Source organism: Mchenga conophoros, linkage group LG16 (assembly GCF_057382185.1).
Source record: "Mchenga conophoros isolate Kocher_MC1m ecotype Shallow Benthic linkage group LG16, M_conophoros_male_GT1.1, whole genome shotgun sequence".
NCBI lineage: Eukaryota > Metazoa > Chordata > Actinopteri > Cichliformes > Cichlidae > Mchenga > Mchenga conophoros.
In genome coordinates this window covers 786,738-804,232 of record NC_140541.1, presented here as the reverse complement: position 1 = coordinate 804,232, position 17,495 = coordinate 786,738, and the positions used below count along the sequence as shown (strand labels likewise).

General features: G+C 40.7%; 1 protein-coding gene across 19 annotated transcripts in view; it reads right to left on the bottom strand.

Moving 5' to 3' along the window:
* Positions 1–17,495, bottom strand: part of LOC146556037 (uncharacterized) — a 120,387-nt gene that overhangs the window by 20,448 nt on the left and 82,444 nt on the right. For 16 of the 19 annotated variants that reach the window (XM_085250442.1, XM_085250445.1, XM_085250447.1 and 13 more), the window contains 19 exons: positions 17,356–17,403; positions 17,226–17,273; positions 17,028–17,087; positions 16,832–16,879; positions 16,684–16,731; positions 12,908–12,955; positions 12,778–12,825; positions 12,580–12,639; positions 12,384–12,431; positions 12,236–12,283; positions 8,462–8,509; positions 8,332–8,379; positions 8,134–8,193; positions 7,938–7,985; positions 7,790–7,837; positions 993–1,040; positions 739–919; positions 548–649; positions 386–463 (listed from right to left, as the gene is read on the bottom strand). In XM_085250442.1, coding sequence (XP_085106568.1) covers positions 386–463; positions 548–649; positions 739–919; positions 993–1,040; positions 7,790–7,837; positions 7,938–7,985; positions 8,134–8,193; positions 8,332–8,379; positions 8,462–8,509; positions 12,236–12,283; positions 12,384–12,431; positions 12,580–12,639; positions 12,778–12,825; positions 12,908–12,955; positions 16,684–16,731; positions 16,832–16,879; positions 17,028–17,087; positions 17,226–17,273; positions 17,356–17,403 — 1,165 coding nt within the window. The remainder of the gene's footprint in view (positions 1–385; positions 464–547; positions 650–738; positions 920–992; positions 1,041–7,789; positions 7,838–7,937; positions 7,986–8,133; positions 8,194–8,331; positions 8,380–8,461; positions 8,510–12,235; positions 12,284–12,383; positions 12,432–12,579; positions 12,640–12,777; positions 12,826–12,907; positions 12,956–16,683; positions 16,732–16,831; positions 16,880–17,027; positions 17,088–17,225; positions 17,274–17,355; positions 17,404–17,495) is intronic. The other 3 variants (XM_085250443.1, XM_085250444.1, XM_085250446.1) reach the window with 3 other exon arrangements.

The window sequence follows — 17,495 nt, the reverse complement described above, 5'->3', positions numbered from 1 at the left end:
AAACCTTTGATGATAACTGTGTGACATTCAACAAAAGAGAACACAGCATGTAGAATAAAATTAATTAATTAATTAAAAAAAAAAGATACAAGATTTAGTTAGCAGTACTTTGACAACATGTAACAACTCTCTCCCTCACACTTACCGTGGAAGAAGTGATTTGGGCTATGGGGGTATTAGAGCTCAACACCTATTAGTTGTACATTTATTAAATCACAAGTGAAAAACAAATCAAACTGGCTCATAAAGCTGAGAGGTCTTTTTGTTGTCAGTGGCTGTAAGAGTTATGGTAGAAAGTGATTTTTGAAGCGGATTGTGCTTTTCCCCCTCAAGCATACAGTACCTTTGTAATGTTTGGTTTCCAAAACTGTAATATCACACATACCTTCAGAAGATCTTCTTTGGTGCTGTGGTACAGAGACATCTGAAGCTTGTGATTTGCTAGCTGTCTGTACTGTTTAACCTGGTAAGGAATATAGTTCAAACAGGTATGGTAAAAAAAAGCATTAATGATCCAGACTGAGACAAGAGTCTACCTTTCTCATACCTTCTGAGGACTGAGGTCACCGCTGGTTTCAATCAGGCTGAACACTTCTTCTATCTGCTTCTTCTTTCTCTCCATTTCATCTAATGAATCTTTAAAGATTTTCTATAACAATCAATAACATTTTAGTGAAATAAATAGCAACCGAGGTAATGCACTTTAGAATAATATAACTCCAGCATTACACACTTTACCTGAATCAGGGCTTTGATAACCGCTGGGCTTGTATTTTTAGATTTCAGATGATCCTTGATTTTAGGCCACTGCAGCAGTTTCAGTTTTTGGTACATCTCAGTCAGTCTGGTTTTATTGACAGGGCTGTTCATGCTCTCAGTATCTTCAGTCACCATTGTGAGAACCACCTCTGTTTCAGGTCTATTCAAATGACATCACATTATTTAGTTCAAGTAACTCAGCCAAATCTAATATAACAGGCCTGGCAGAATACCTTTTTTTCAGTGATTTCAGTTCTTCCTCTTTTTGTTTCAGAGCAGATCTGTGGAGAAAGAATGGATGTGTCATGACGTTTCACAGTGTGAACCAATAATATATTTTTTCCACACTGAAAAACAAAAGAAAATTAAACACACGGAAACACCAGAAAAAATATTTCCCATCTATTGAAAGGAGATGATGTCATGGTAGTCTAAGGAGCTTGGAAAGAAAATTGTCTGGACTTCTTTAAGTTCCGTTTCATCTGAGAAACTTCTTCAGTTCTAAGGTCCAATGGTGGGAGTCCCATATTAAAGCCCTATGGGAGTGTCCGCCCAGAGGGACAATGGACCGGCTAATGATCCGCCTTGACAGGACAAGACTCACAAACTCCAAATCACGTATAAACTCTAAAAAGCACGTATAAACTCCAAAGCACGTACATCTTCAGAACACTCCAAATCTCCAAAACACATTGCTAGTGTTAACTGAACTTCGAAAAAAGAGCTACCTAGATCACTTAACGGCAGGACTTCTTTGAGCAGTTTTGTAGGAATGGGGTCTAAAAGACACCTTGATGGTTTGGAGGGAGTAATTATCGAAGTTAACTCAGAAAGATCAATTGGAGAAAAAGAGTCTAACTTAACATCAATGGTACTAAGAGTAGCTGTAGATAATATTACATCTGTGGGATGATTATTGGTAATTTTTTCTCTAATGATAAAAATTTTATTCGTGAAGAAGTTCATGAAGTCATTACTAGTTAGCGTTAAAGGGATGGTTGGCTCAAGGAGCTCTGACTTTTTGTCAGCCTGGCTACAGTGCTGAAGATAATCCTGGGGTTGTTCTTATTCTCTTCAATCAGTGACGAATAGTAAGATGAGAGAGTCATCTGCTGAGTCATCTGCTTTAGGCTACGTAAGATAACATAAGATAAAACTTTATTAATCCCTCGGGTGAGTTCCTCTGGGAAATTCGGTTTCCAAAAAAGCACATCACCGACAGAAGTTACAGTTACAGAATATTATATATATATATACACATATATAAATATAGAGACATATATAAATAAAATATACAAAGGGGATAAATAGAATAAATAGGAATAAAAATAAAAAACAAAAATACAAGTGAAATTGCACATTTCAAGTATGGAAGTCTATTGGACCATTGACTATTAACAAAAGTATTGCACAAAAGGTAATTGCACAGTGAAGTGAAGAGGCACTACAGCTTGCTTGTTCCCTCCTCCTTTGTCCTCCTGTTTCCCCTCCCTCTCCCCTCCAGAGAGGAGTTAAACAGTTTGATGGCGTGTGGGACAAAGGAGTTTTTAAGTCTGTTAGTTCTTGTCTTTGGGAGAAGCAACCTGTCACTGAACAGACTATTTTGGTTGTTTGTGGCCGTGTGCAGAGGATGCCCAGCATTGTTCATAATGTCCATCAGTTTTTTTAGTGTCCTTTTCTCTGCCACTGTCACCAGAGTGTCCAGCTTCATGCCGACCACAGAGCTAGCCTTCGTGATCAGTTTTTCCAGCCTGGATGAGTCCTTCTTTGCTGTCCTGCTCCCCCATCACCACACCATAGAAAAGTACTCCAGCAACCACTGACTGGTAAAACATCCTCAAGAGGTTCCTGCAGATGTTAAAAGACCTCAGCCTCCTGAGGAAGTACAATCGGCTTTGGGCTTTTTCATACAGGTGCTCTGTGTTGCATGACCAGTCCAGTTTGTTGTCCACCCACAGCCCGAGGTACTTGTACTTGTTGACCACCTCCACCTCCTCCCCCTCTATCTGAACCGGCAGTGGACCTGCTCTGGACCTCCCGAAGTCCACGTGTTTGAGAATTATACCACGGAGTCAGGTACTTCTGATTTGAGGTCTTAGTTTTCACAGGAGCTACAGTATCCAGAGTCGTACGTAGTGAGGAGGTAAAATTATTAACAAGATAACCAACCTCTGTTGGAGTAGCGTTCAGATAGCTGCTCTTCTCTGTGTTGGTACAGGGCATTGAAGATGATAACAGTGGGTGGATTATATTCTTAAACTTAGTTACAGCGCTTTCAGAAAGACATCTACTTTGAAAAAGTCTACTCTCCACTGCTGTGTAATCAATTATTGTAAAAGTAAATGTTATCAGGAAATGATCAGACAGGAGAGGGTTTTCAGGAAACACTGTTAAATGTTCAGGTTCGATGCCATATGTTAAAACAAGATCTAGAGTGTGATTAAAGTGGTGGGTGGGTTCTTTTACATTTTGAGAGAAACCAATTGAGTCTAATAACAGATTAAATGCCATGTTGAGGCTGTCATTTTTAGCATCTACATGGATGTTAAAATCACCCACAATAATTATTTTATCTGAGCTCAGAACTAAATAAGATAAAAAAAAAGTCTGAGAAATCAGACATAAACTCTGTGTAAGGCCCAGGTGGACGATAGATGATGACAAGTAAGACTGGTTTCTGAGTTTTACACCTCTGGTGGATAATGTTAAGCATCAGGCTTTCAAATGAATTAAAAGTGTCTGGGTCTTTGGTTGATTAACAGGCTGGTGTGAAAAATTCAGCCTGTGCTTCGAGATTTCTGGTAGTTAGAATGACTCGGGGGTGTTGATTCATTTAAACTAACATAATTATCCTGCTGCAACCAGGTTTCTGTAAGGCAGAGTAATTCAATTTGTTGATAAATTATTAAGCCATGTACTAACAGAGACTTGGAGGAGAGAGACCTAATATTTAATAATCCACATTTCACTGTTTTACTCTTTGGTTCAGATGTGGATACAGTATTGTTCTTTCTTTGTAATTGTTTATGTTCAAGTTGTTTATTGCTGGTTTTTAGTTTGTTTTTTGTCTTTTTGGGAGCTGACACAGTCTCTATGAAGATGTTTTTTTTTGTTTGTTTTTTTTTTTTGGGGGGGGGGGGTAGCAGGAGGAGAGAAGCTGGAGAGAGGCGTGTAACACTGCAACTCTGCTTCCTGGTCCCAACTCTGGATAGTCATATTTTGGGGGGTTTAATAAATTTGTCCATATTTCTAGAAATGAGAGCTGCTCCATCCAAAGTGGGATGGATACCGTCTCTCCTAACAAGACCAGGTTTCCTCCAGAAGATTTGCCAATTATCTATGAAGCCCACATCGTTTCTGGGACACCACTCAGACAGCCAGCAATTTAAGGAGAACATGCGGCTAAACATGTCACTCCTGGTCTGATTGGGGAGGGGACCAGAGAAAACTACAGAGTCCGACATATTTTTGGCAAAGTTGCACACCAATTCAATATCGATTTTAGTGACCTCCGATCGGCGTAACCAGGTGTCATTACTGCCGACGTAAATTATGATTTTACTGAATTTAAGTTTACCCTTAGCCAGCAGTTTTAAATTTCCTTCAATGTCGCCTGCCCTGGCCCCTGGAAGACAATTGAGTATGGTTGCCGGTGTCTCTAGCTTCAAATGTCTGAGAACAGAATCACCAATTACCAGAGTTTGACCCGAGAGTGTCGCCGAGAGGGGAAAAACGGTTAGACACATGAACGTACCCAGGTGGTGTACCTGGGGCTTCTGTTTAGGACTATGCTTATTCCTCACCGTGACCCAGCCGCCCTCTTTCCCCAGCTGCTTGGGGTCTGCCGGGTAACAGCTAGCCGGGCCTACGCTATCTTCGGCTGCACCAGCTACAGGGGCCTGGCTAGCTACGGGTGAATGAAGGGTGCGAAGCCGAGTCTCCAATTCAGTAATCCTGACCTCCAGAGCTGCAAATATGCTACATTTGTTACAGATATCATCACTGCTAAAGGAGGCCGAGGAGTAAATAAAAATCTGACACAATGAGCAAGAAATGCAGTAGGGACAGGTGAAGTAGCCATGGTGCTAACGAGTCGGCTACGAGCTTAGCCAAGCTAGCGAAACAGTACAGAGACAGTGAGTGAATACTTTGGCTATAAATTAGGTAGTGAGTACACAGAAAGTGTGCTTCGGATGAGGCACGTGAAGATTATACTATGAAAAAAGAATGTATTTAAAAGTTTTTAATTAAATTGCTAAGCAGATAAACTACTCAGAAACACCACTGTGTTTGAGCAGGAACAGGAATTGATACTTTACCACAGAGCGAGGGAACACCAAGTGACAGCGCCACCAAGAGTGGCCAGGAAATAAGTGTTTCATGATGCTGTGGAGGAATGTTACATCAATCTAGTGTGCTTGAACTTCAAGACCCAAACACATATTCTGGTATTCTGTCAGTTATTGTTATTAAGAGCTTTCTGGTAGAGAGCAGAAGAGCAGAGCTACATGGCTGCTGAACACTTCTGTGACTGCATAGAACTGCCAATCATCTGGGTATTGTAAAACTTTGAGGTCTTTCAAACCTATAGATGCAAGGCCTGTGCCCATCCATTGAAATGAGAGATTTGCTAAAAGAACTCGAAGCGTCTAGATTATGGCTTTGAAGCCAAACCTCAGGAACTGGCAGTTCCCGTGACAGATGGGTATCTGGAAATATCTATTCTTGATGTGGGGGGTGCCAAACCAAATCCCTTCACTGAGGGCCTGTCTCACCCTGGGAACTATAAACATTTTGCATCTCGGAGGGCCTGGTCCACCAGAGGGAGCAGTCCGCTGGTAATCTGTTCTCAATCATACATGTTGGAAAAGCTCCTATATGCAGCAGCCCATTTTTGTGTAGTGTGAATGTGAGGGTGAATCCAATTGTCTACATGCCTGGTCTTTAGAGTTCGGCAAAACGGCCACCTGCAGTTGTGAGAGTCATGTTTTCACAGTCTCCTAAAATATAGATGTGGACATGACAGGGTTTTGAGCGAGGACAATATCAAGAGCCCTGGCTGCCTCACCAATAACCTCAAAAATGGCTTTGGCCGTACTCTACTCATAAGGAGCCAGCCATTGGCTGTCCACAAGAAAGTTAATAATCCTCAGAGGAGAAGACAGGTTGCAAACTAGTGCCTTCCTTCTGTACCTCCAACTGCTGCCAGCCTGTACTTGGGGCAGAGAGGGGGCTGCCGTGGGACTGACCTCCAGCAGACCTAAGATCAGGGGAGGGCAAGGACAACTGCCAAGGGCCTGAACACTCCCCTGTCCAAAAAAGAAGGCTTCAAGTTTACCAATTTTAACTCAGTGGCTGAGCAGGTGATCACGTGCCTAGAGAGCAGCAGCCCACTCTGACCTGTATGAATAGCTTGAAATGGTACAATGATAAGTGGCGAATGGCTTGAAGTGAAAAAAAAAAAAGGAATGATTACAAAAACTTAAAAAAAACATTTATACAACAAGGTCTTTTTCAGGGAACAAAAAATGGGTTAACAATTTAAAGCTGTTCTTGAGCAATGGAGGTTGATCAAGTCTTGAAAGCTGGTGCTACCAAGTCATACAGGCTTTCCAACTTTTCATTGCTACTTACAACCTCCTCTGGCTGCCTAAAAATAGGGTCGGGACGTACTTTGGTACCATATCCTTGTGAGCATCAGTTGAACAGTATTGTACTGCAGAAAGTAGTGTGTTGCTACAAATTGGTGAGAAATAGGAATTTACCAATGGAACACAGACAGACATCATAACACTTCAAAATGTAGGTCATTCCTACAGAAAGAAAGCCAAAGCCACAACTGAATCAGAGGACAAGTTTCTGAGAGTTAACAGCTTGGGTGATAGGCGGCTCACAGAATCACAAAGTACTTCACAATCCAAAGAAATGAAAATATAACATACAAACAACAAATGAATCAAAAGCATGTCTATATAACAATGTTTTCAGGTGCTTTTTAAAAGAATCAATGGAGTCTGTACAGATCATGTGGGGCCACCTCTAACCTGATGACCTTGAGAAGAGGAATGAGGTTTCAGCAGATCAGATATGTACTGGAAGCTTGCCAATATAGGGAAATAAAGGTTACAACTAAAATTTTAAAATGAAGCCTAAAACTTACTGGCAACCAATGAAGAGAAGACAAAACTAGAGCAATATGTGATCTCTGATGGTGCCAGTTAAAAGTCTTGCCGCAGCATTCTGCATAATCTGAAGATGATCCAAGTTTGATTTGTTAAAACAAGTAAAGGGTGGCTACGTTGATGACTCAAAAATTTGGGTTGAGGGTTTGAGTCCAATAGCTCAGTCTTCCAACACATGGAAGAAAGAACTGCTATAACAGCTAACGATCGATGAGGTAAGACAAAAATACTACAGCAAGGGGGGAGCCATGACAACAGGTCAGGGGGGAGATATCAGAATTAGAATTAGAATTAGAATTCAACTTTATTGTCATTGCACATGCACAGGTACAGGGCAACGAAATGCAGTTATCGCCACCCCCACCTGACTTTGGGTACCAAGACCAGCATACGATGGAGAAATGAGAACCATGGAAGCAGTGATCACTGAGATGCTACAAGATGAACAGCCACAAGAAGCAGTACCCTCTATGGAAAAGGAGACTAGAGGCCAAGATCAAGCTAGCACGGAGAGAAGTTTGCCAAGTAGAGTGTCTCCACATATCCAAGTATTCACATAGGCTATCAAAAAGGGGGATCATTCTCCATATATGTAGAACATGGAATTGATAGAGAGACAGCAGTGATACCATAGAGAACATCAACTAGCGAAAGACTCTTGCATCATTTAACACCAACAACCTTTTCTAACTGAAGAGTGAAGTTGAACACTCCATAAAACACGAAATAATGACAGGGAAAATTAAAGATACATTTAGAAAGAAAATTAATGTCTAAATATTAAATTATTTTCAAGACCACCCAGACCTGAACTAATATGTTGTTTTAGATCTCTGCATATGCATTACCTGTTCTTCACTGATTTAACTTCTTCATCTTTTTGTTTCAGAGCAGAGCTGTGGGGAGGAGAGCAGTATGTCGAAAAAGTGTCATTTTTGTTCTGAAAATCTATATGGCTTCTTTTAGGTTTAGTAAAACATTCAGAGAACTAATTACCTCATCTCATCAAGTTTCTTCTTGTACAATTTTTCCATCTCAGTCAATCTGTGTTAAAACAACACAAGCAGTTTGGTAAATGCCTTCAGTATACTATGTCAATATTAAAATCTCCAGCTTTGTCTAAGGACCATGCAATGACTCGCTAATTTCACAGTGTTTCAGATTAACAAATTCAATCATTTTATGAACAAACCTTTGTTTATGTTCACGTTCTTTTTGTTCACATCTCGCATCTGCTTCTTTCTCAAGTCTGCTGATGCACGGGATTCACAAAACATAATATGATGAGACTAATTAGACATCATTTAATCTCTAGATTCTGAGATTTTTCACAAAATCTGCAAGATATTAAACAATTAAATGTTGTTATTCTTATCTGCAGATTCAATACCTTTGTTTATTTGATTTCAGCTCCTCATCACTTTTTTTCACAGCTGAGCTGTAGGTTAAAGTCATTGTGTGAAAAAGTGCAATACTAAGTCTTGTTTATGGTTTAGTTAAACCTTTAGGAAAGTACTCACCTCATTTCGTTAAGTTTGTCATTGTAAAATGTCTCCATCTCAATCGATCTGTGTTAAAACATTTGTAGTTTAGTACATGCCTTCAGAACACTCTATCATTGCTAAAAACTTTAGCCATGTGAATAGGGCTGGGTAGAGTGTCATCACTGATTTCTATAATCGATTCCATTCGATTCAGTTTTGACTCAGATAGTCAGAAATATCATAATTCTGATCATTTATCAGTACTGACACTTGTGAGACTTCATCAGCAGTGTGAGCATCACAGCAGATGCCTTTGTGTCAAAGTAACTGAGGATAAAATAGGAAAAAAATGAAGGAGATTTTCCTGGCCTGGCTATTTATAGCAGATAACCACCTAAAATATATTCTGCAGTAGCACAAAAATTGAAGAAAACCATAACTCATCATATGAACATTACCTGATGCTGCTGAAGTGAAGCAGAGCAAAGTTACAGACATTTTATTAAAGACACGGCTAAGAGTTTTGTCATTGGTCAAAATTTTAAAAAGTTTACATTTTGTCTGTATTAAACAGCAGAAACAAGGATTTCTTGTTGGAGGTCATTTTTCGAAAAACAAAAAACAAAAAACAAAAAAGCAGGGGCCAAAAACACTGTACACAACAGTAAATGGCCTGTAATTGCCTGTATTTGTATAGCGCTTTACTAGTCCCCAAGGACCCCAAAGCGCTTTACATGTTCAGTCATCCACCCATTCACACACTGGTGATGGCAGCTACATTGTAGCCACAGCCACCCTGGGGCGCACTGACAGAGGCGAGGCTGCCGGACACTGGCACCACCGGGCCCTCTGACCACCACCAGTAGGCAACGAGTGAAGTGTCTTGCCCAAGGACACAACGACCGAGACTGTCGGAGCCGGGGCTCGAACCGGCAACCTTCCGATTACCAGACGAACTGCAAACTCCTGAGTCATGATCACCCCAGTAGACTGGTGCGTGATAAGCAAGCAAATATTGCAGAACACTGAGATTTGAGATGGGAAACTGGCCTTGAGTTACACTGAGAGAAAGACAGCTGTGCAGAAAGAGTGACGTTATCATGGTGGAACCAAGACAGAAAAAGTACGAGGGAATTTATGATGAAATTTATTAAATGTGAAGTGTAGTTTTGATGTTTTTTTTCCAGGAAAGGTGTTTTCAGTGAATTTCATTTCAAATTAGTATCCTCAACCAGCTTAAGGAGAGATGATAAAGTATGCTCAGAGCTAATTCCAAGTCCCATATTGGAACAGAAGATCCAGATGTGTGAAGCCCAACCCTCTGGATATTAATAAGTAACCAGGAATCAGCCATTTATTTAAAAAAAAAATCCTGCATAAATTTCTGCTGCCATACCTTGCAATGTAAAAGCAGACTTCCCATTCTGCACTGTAGGCTCATGGGCTTGTCTCTAGTAAGCTGCACACCAGGTGGCAAACAGCCTCCTGCGCTACAAGTAGGCAAACCTACTAGATGATGCTCATGAGTCCTACTATGGAAACCCTATGGCTAGGATAATTCCCTTTCAAGGCCGTACTGTCAGTCTGAACCCTCCAGGGAAGGGTATATATTTGGCCAAAATGGGGCTACGAGGATCAATCTAATTTCTTTGATCTGGATGTGACGGACAGTCCACTAGAGGAGGGTGAATGGAAGGAAAGAGCAGAGGAGAGTCTGGGTCACGGGTGCACTCGGGTATCCCACCCTAGAGGTGGACTGTTGTTTGGCAAGGAGGGGAACAGATGGCAATGAGTTGACCCACTGGACATGAAAAGTTTGAACTGTGCACTTCCAAAGTGACCAAGGAGAAGCCCGATCTTCTAGGCCACCTGAAGATGGAGTCTCCATTCTAGATAAGATGTCTACTATCATGTTCAGTGATCCTTGCACACAAATTGCCTTGAGTAAGTAGAAGATGGGAAGAGCCACTGCCTCAATTTGGTTGCCATCTTGTAGTGGAGGGGAACGACTTAGCCCCCATGCCTATTAATATAAGCTTTTGTGACCGTGGTGTTGGTCCAGATGTTGATATGATGGACTCTCCATTCCTCTGAAGCTCTCAGCTGCAATACATTTATGTTCTGAGTTGCCCAATAACCAGTGCAGCAGCCACTAATGCCACAGCATCTGCTGCTCCAAGCTGCTCATGAGCAATGGAGGTTGATCAAGCCTTGAAAGCTGGTGCTACCAAGTCCTACAGGTTTTCCAACTGTTCTTGGCTACTTACAACCTCCTCTGGCTGCCTAAAAATAGTGTTGGGACACACTTTGTTACCATATCCTTGCGAGCATCAGTTAAACAGTATTGTACTGCAGAAAGTAGTGTGTTTGTACAAAGATGGCGAGAAATAGGCAATTACCAATGGAACACAGACAGACCATCATAACACTTCAAAATGTAGGTCTTTCCTACAGAAAGAAAGCCAAAGCCACAACTGAATCAGAGGACAAGTTTCTGAGAGTTAACAGCTTGGGTGACAGGCGTCTCACAGAATCACAAAGTAATTCACAATCCAAAGAAATGAAAATATAACATACAAACAACAAATGAATCAAAAGCATGTCTATATAACAATGTTTTCAGGTGCTTTTTAAAAGAATCAATGGCATCTGTACAGTGTAATAACAGTGGAGGAGAATTCCATTACTTTGGTGCCACTGCCTGAAAAGTAATAAAATAATTGTTTGACGCACTTGGACCTGCGGTCGTTTATCTCTCACCTCAATCACGAACCAGTTTTGGTCAGAAGGAGAAGAGCTCGCCTTGGGTGATTTTAGAGCAGTCGGTGTCTGCCTGAAAAGCCAGACACCATGAGTTTTGAATTGAGCATGTGGGGCCACCAGCAGCCTCTGACCCCATGACCGTACAGCTCGAGAAGAGGAATGAGGATCCAGCAGATCAGATACATACTTGGGAGCTTTCCCATGTAGGGCCCTAAAGGTTACAACTAAAATTTTAAAATGAAGCCTAAAACTTACTGGCAACCAATGAAGAGAAGACAAAACTGGAGCAATATGTGATCTTCTGTTGGTGCCAGTTAAAAGTCTTGCCGCAGCATTCTGCACAATCTGAAGATGATCCAAGTTCGATTTGTTAAAACACGTAAAAGGTGGCTATGTTGATGACTGAAAATTTTGGGTCGAAGGTTTGAGTCCAATAGCTCCGTCTTCCAACGTATGGAAGGAGGAAATGCTATCACAGCTGAAGATTGATGAGGTAAGACAAAAATACTACAGCAAGGGGGAGCCATGACAACAGGTCAGTGGGGACATATCACCACTCCCACCTGACTTTGGGTACCAAGACCAGCATAGGATGGAGAAATGAGAACCATGAAAGCTGTGATCACTGAGATGCTACAAGATGAACAGCCACAAGAAGCAGTAGCCTCTATGGAGAAGGAGACTAGAGACCAAGATCAAGCTAGCACGGAGAGAAGTTTGCCAAGTAGAGTGTCTCCACATATCCAAGTATTCACATAGGCTATCAAAAAGGGGGATCATTCTCCATATATGTAGAACATGGAATTGATAGAGAGACAGCAGTGATACCATAGAGAACATCAACTAGCGAAAGACTCTTGCATCATTTAACACCAACAACCTTTTCCAACTGAAGAGTGAAGTTGAACACTCCATAAAACACGAAATAATGACAGGGAAAATTAAAGATACATTTAGAAAGAAAATTAATGTCTAAATATTAAATTATTTTCAAGACCACCCAGACCTGAACTAATATGTTGTTTTAGATCTCTGCATATGCATTACCTGTTCTTCACTGATTTAACTTCTTCATCTTTTTGTTTCAGAGCAGAGCTGTGGGGAGGAGAGCAGTATGTCGAAAAAGTGTCATTTTTGTTCTGAAAATCTATATGGCTTCTTTTAGGTTTAGTAAAACATTCAGAGAACTAATTACCTCATCTCATCAAGTTTCTTCTTGTACAATTTTTCCATCTCAGTCAATCTGTGTTAAAACAACACAAGCAGTTTGGTAAATGCCTTCAGTATACTATGTCAATATTAAAATCTCCAGCTTTGTCTAAGGACCATGCAATGACTCGCTAATTTCACAGTGTTTCAGATTAACAAATTCAATCATTTTATGAACAAACCTTTGTTTATGTTCACGTTCTTTTTGTTCACATCTCGCATCTGCTTCTTTCTCAAGTCTGCTGATGCACGGGATTCACAAAACATAATATGATGAGACTAATTAGACATCATTTAATCTCTAGATTCTGAGATTTTTCACAAAATCTGCAAGATATTAAACAATTAAATGTTGTTATTCTTATCTGCAGATTCAATACCTTTGTTTATTTGATTTCAGCTCCTCATCACTTTTTTTCACAGCTGAGCTGTAGGTTAAAGTCATTGTGTGAAAAAGTGCAATACTAAGTCTTGTTTATGGTTTAGTTAAACCTTTAGGAAAGTACTCACCTCATTTCGTTAAGTTTGTCATTGTAAAATGTCTCCATCTCAATCGATCTGTGTTAAAACATTTGTAGTTTAGTACATGCCTTCAGAACACTCTATCATTGCTAAAAACTTTAGCCATGTGAATAGGGCTGGGTAGAGTGTCATCACTGATTTCTATAATCGATTCCATTCGATTCAGTTTTGACTCAGATAGTCAGAAATATCATAATTCTGATCATTTATCAGTACTGACACTTGTGAGACTTCATCAGCAGTGTGAGCATCACAGCAGATGCCTTTGTGTCAAAGTAACTGAGGATAAAATAGGAAAAAAAATGAAGGAGATTTTCCTGGCCTGGCTATTTATAGCAGATAACCACCTAAAATATATTCTGCAGTAGCACAAAAATTGAAGAAAACCATAACTCATCATATGAACATTACCTGATGCTGCTGAAGTGAAGCAGAGCAAAGTTACAGACATTTTATTAAAGACACGGCTAAGAGTTTTGTCATTGGTCAAAATTTTAAAAAGTTTACATTTTGTCTGTATTAAACAGCAGAAACAAGGATTTCTTGTTGGAGGTCATTTTTCGAAAAACAAAAAACAAAAAACAAAAAAGCAGGGGCCAAAAACACTGTACACAACAGTAAATGGCCTGTAATTGCCTGTATTTGTATAGCGCTTTACTAGTCCCCAAGGACCCCAAAGCGCTTTACATGTTCAGTCATCCACCCATTCACACACTGGTGATGGCAGCTACATTGTAGCCACAGCCACCCTGGGGCGCACTGACAGAGGCGAGGCTGCCGGACACTGGCACCACCGGGCCCTCTGACCACCACCAGTAGGCAACGAGTGAAGTGTCTTGCCCAAGGACACAACGACCGAGACTGTCGGAGCCGGGGCTCGAACCGGCAACCTTCCGATTACCAGACGAACTGCAAACTCCTGAGTCATGATCACCCCAGTAGACTGGTGCGTGATAAGCAAGCAAATATTGCAGAACACTGAGATTTGAGATGGGAAACTGGCCTTGAGTTACACTGAGAGAAAGACAGCTGTGCAGAAAGAGTGACGTTATCATGGTGGAACCAAGACAGAAAAAGTACGAGGGAATTTATGATGAAATTTATTAAATGTGAAGTGTAGTTTTGATGTTTTTTTTCCAGGAAAGGTGTTTTCAGTGAATTTCATTTCAAATTAGTATCCTCAACCAGCTTAAGGAGAGATGATAAAGTATGCTCAGAGCTAATTCCAAGTCCCATATTGGAACAGAAGATCCAGATGTGTGAAGCCCAACCCTCTGGATATTAATAAGTAACCAGGAATCAGCCATTTATTTAAAAAAAAAAATCCTGCATAAATTTCTGCTGCCATACCTTGCAATGTAAAAGCAGACTTCCCATTCTGCACTGTAGGCTCATGGGCTTGTCTCTAGTAAGCTGCACACCAGGTGGCAAACAGCCTCCTGCGCTACAAGTAGGCAAACCTACTAGATGATGCTCATGAGTCCTACTATGGAAACCCTATGGCTAGGATAATTCCCTTTCAAGGCCGTACTGTCAGTCTGAACCCTCCAGGGAAGGGTATATATTTGGCCAAAATGGGGCTACGAGGATCAATCTAATTTCTTTGATCTGGATGTGACGGACAGTCCACTAGAGGAGGGTGAATGGAAGGAAAGAGCAGAGGAGAGTCTGGGTCACGGGTGCACTCGGGTATCCCACCCTAGAGGTGGACTGTTGTTTGGCAAGGAGGGGAACAGATGGCAATGAGTTGACCCACTGGACATGAAAAGTTTGAACTGTGCACTTCCAAAGTGACCAAGGAGAAGCCCGATCTTCTAGGCCACCTGAAGATGGAGTCTCCATTCTAGATAAGATGTCTACTATCATGTTCAGTGATCCTTGCACACAAATTGCCTTGAGTAAGTAGAAGATGGGAAGAGCCACTGCCTCAATTTGGTTGCCATCTTGTAGTGGAGGGGAACGACTTAGCCCCCATGCCTATTAATATAAGCTTTTGTGACCGTGGTGTTGGTCCAGATGTTGATATGATGGACTCTCCATTCCTCTGAAGCTCTCAGCTGCAATACATTTATGTTCTGAGTTGCCCAATAACCAGTGCAGCAGCCACTAATGCCACAGCATCTGCTGCTCCAAGCTGCTCATGAGCAATGGAGGTTGATCAAGCCTTGAAAGCTGGTGCTACCAAGTCCTACAGGTTTTCCAACTGTTCTTGGCTACTTACAACCTCCTCTGGCTGCCTAAAAATAGTGTTGGGACACACTTTGTTACCATATCCTTGCGAGCATCAGTTAAACAGTATTGTACTGCAGAAAGTAGTGTGTTTGTACAAAGATGGCGAGAAATAGGCAATTACCAATGGAACACAGACAGACCATCATAACACTTCAAAATGTAGGTCTTTCCTACAGAAAGAAAGCCAAAGCCACAACTGAATCAGAGGACAAGTTTCTGAGAGTTAACAGCTTGGGTGACAGGCGTCTCACAGAATCACAAAGTAATTCACAATCCAAAGAAATGAAAATATAACATACAAACAACAAATGAATCAAAAGCATGTCTATATAACAATGTTTTCAGGTGCTTTTTAAAAGAATCAATGGCATCTGTACAGTGTAATAACAGTGGAGGAGAATTCCATTACTTTGGTGCCACTGCCTGAAAAGTAATAAAATAATTGTTTGACGCACTTGGACCTGCGGTCGTTTATCTCTCACCTCAATCACGAACCAGTTTTGGTCAGAAGGAGAAGAGCTCGCCTTGGGTGATTTTAGAGCAGTCGGTGTCTGCCTGAAAAGCCAGACACCATGAGTTTTGAATTGAGCATGTGGGGCCACCAGCAGCCTCTGACCCCATGACCGTACAGCTCGAGAAGAGGAATGAGGATCCAGCAGATCAGATACATACTTGGGAGCTTTCCCATGTAGGGCCCTAAAGGTTGCAACTAAAATTTTAAAATGAAGCCTAAAACTTACTGGCAACCAATGAAGAGAAGACAAAACTGGAGCAATATGTGATCTTCTGTTGGTGCCAGTTAAAAGTCTTGCCGCAGCATTCTGCACAATCTGAAGATGATCCAAGTTCGATTTGTTAAAACACGTAAAAGGTGGCTATGTTGATGACTGAAAATTTTGGGTCGAAGGTTTGAGTCCAATAGCTCCGTCTTCCAACGTATGGAAGGAGGAAATGCTATCACAGCTGAAGATTGATGAGGTAAGACAAAAATACTACAGCAAGGGGGAGCCATGACAACAGGTCAGTGGGGACATATCACCACTCCCACCTGACTTTGGGTACCAAGACCAGCATAGGATGGAGAAATGAGAACCATGAAAGCTGTGATCACTGAGATGCTACAAGATGAACAGCCACAAGAAGCAGTAGCCTCTATGGAGAAGGAGACTAGAGACCAAGATCAAGCTAGCACGGAGAGAAGTTTGCCAAGTAGAGTGTCTCCACATATCCAAGTATTCACATAGGCTATCAAAAAGGGGGATCATTCTCCATATATGTAGAACATGGAATTGATAGAGAGACAGCAGTGATACCATAGAGAACATCAACTAGCGAAAGACTCTTGCATCATTTAACACCAACAACCTTTTCTAACTGAAGAGTGAAGTTGAACACTCCATAAAACACGAAATAATGACAGGGAAAATTAAAGATACATTTAGAAAGAAAATTAATGTCTAAATATTAAATTATTTTCAAGACCACCCAGACCTGAACTAATATGTTGCTTTAGATCTCTGCATATGCATTACCTGTTCTTCACTGATTTAACTTCTTCATCTTTTTGTTTCAGAGCAGAGCTGTGGGGAGGAGAGCAGTATGTCGAAAAAGTGTCATTTTTGTTCTGAAAATCTATATGGCTTCTTTTAGGTTTAGTAAAACATTCAGAGAACTAATTACCTCATCTCATCAAGTTTCTTCTTGTACAATTTTTCCATCTCAGTCAATCTGTGTTAAAACAACACAAGCAGTTTGGTAAATGCCTTCAGTATACTATGTCAATATTAAAATCTCCAGCTTTGTCTAAGGACCATGCAATGACTCGCTAATTTCACAGTGTTTCAGATTAACAAATTCAATCATTTTATGAACAAACCTTTGTTTATGTTCACGTTCTTTTTGTTCACATCTCGCATCTGCTTCTTTCTCAAGTCTGCTGATGCACGGGATTCACAAAACATAATATGATGAGACTAATTAGACATCATTTAATCTCTAGATTCTGAGATTTTTCACAAAATCTGCAAGATATTAAACAATTAAATGTTGTTATTCTTATCTGCAGATTCAATACCTTTGTTTATTTGATTTCAGCTCCTCATCACTTTTTTTCACAGCTGAGCTGTAGGTTAAAGTCATTGTGTGAAAAAGTGCAATACTAAGTCTTGTTTATGGTTTAGTTAAACCTTTAGGAAAGTACTCACCTCATTTCGTTAAGTTTGTCATTGTAAAATGTCTCCATCTCAATCGATCTGTGTTAAAACATTTGTAGTTTAGTACATGCCTTCAGAACACTCTATCATTGCTAAAAACTTTAGCCATGTGAATAGGGCTGGGTAGAGTG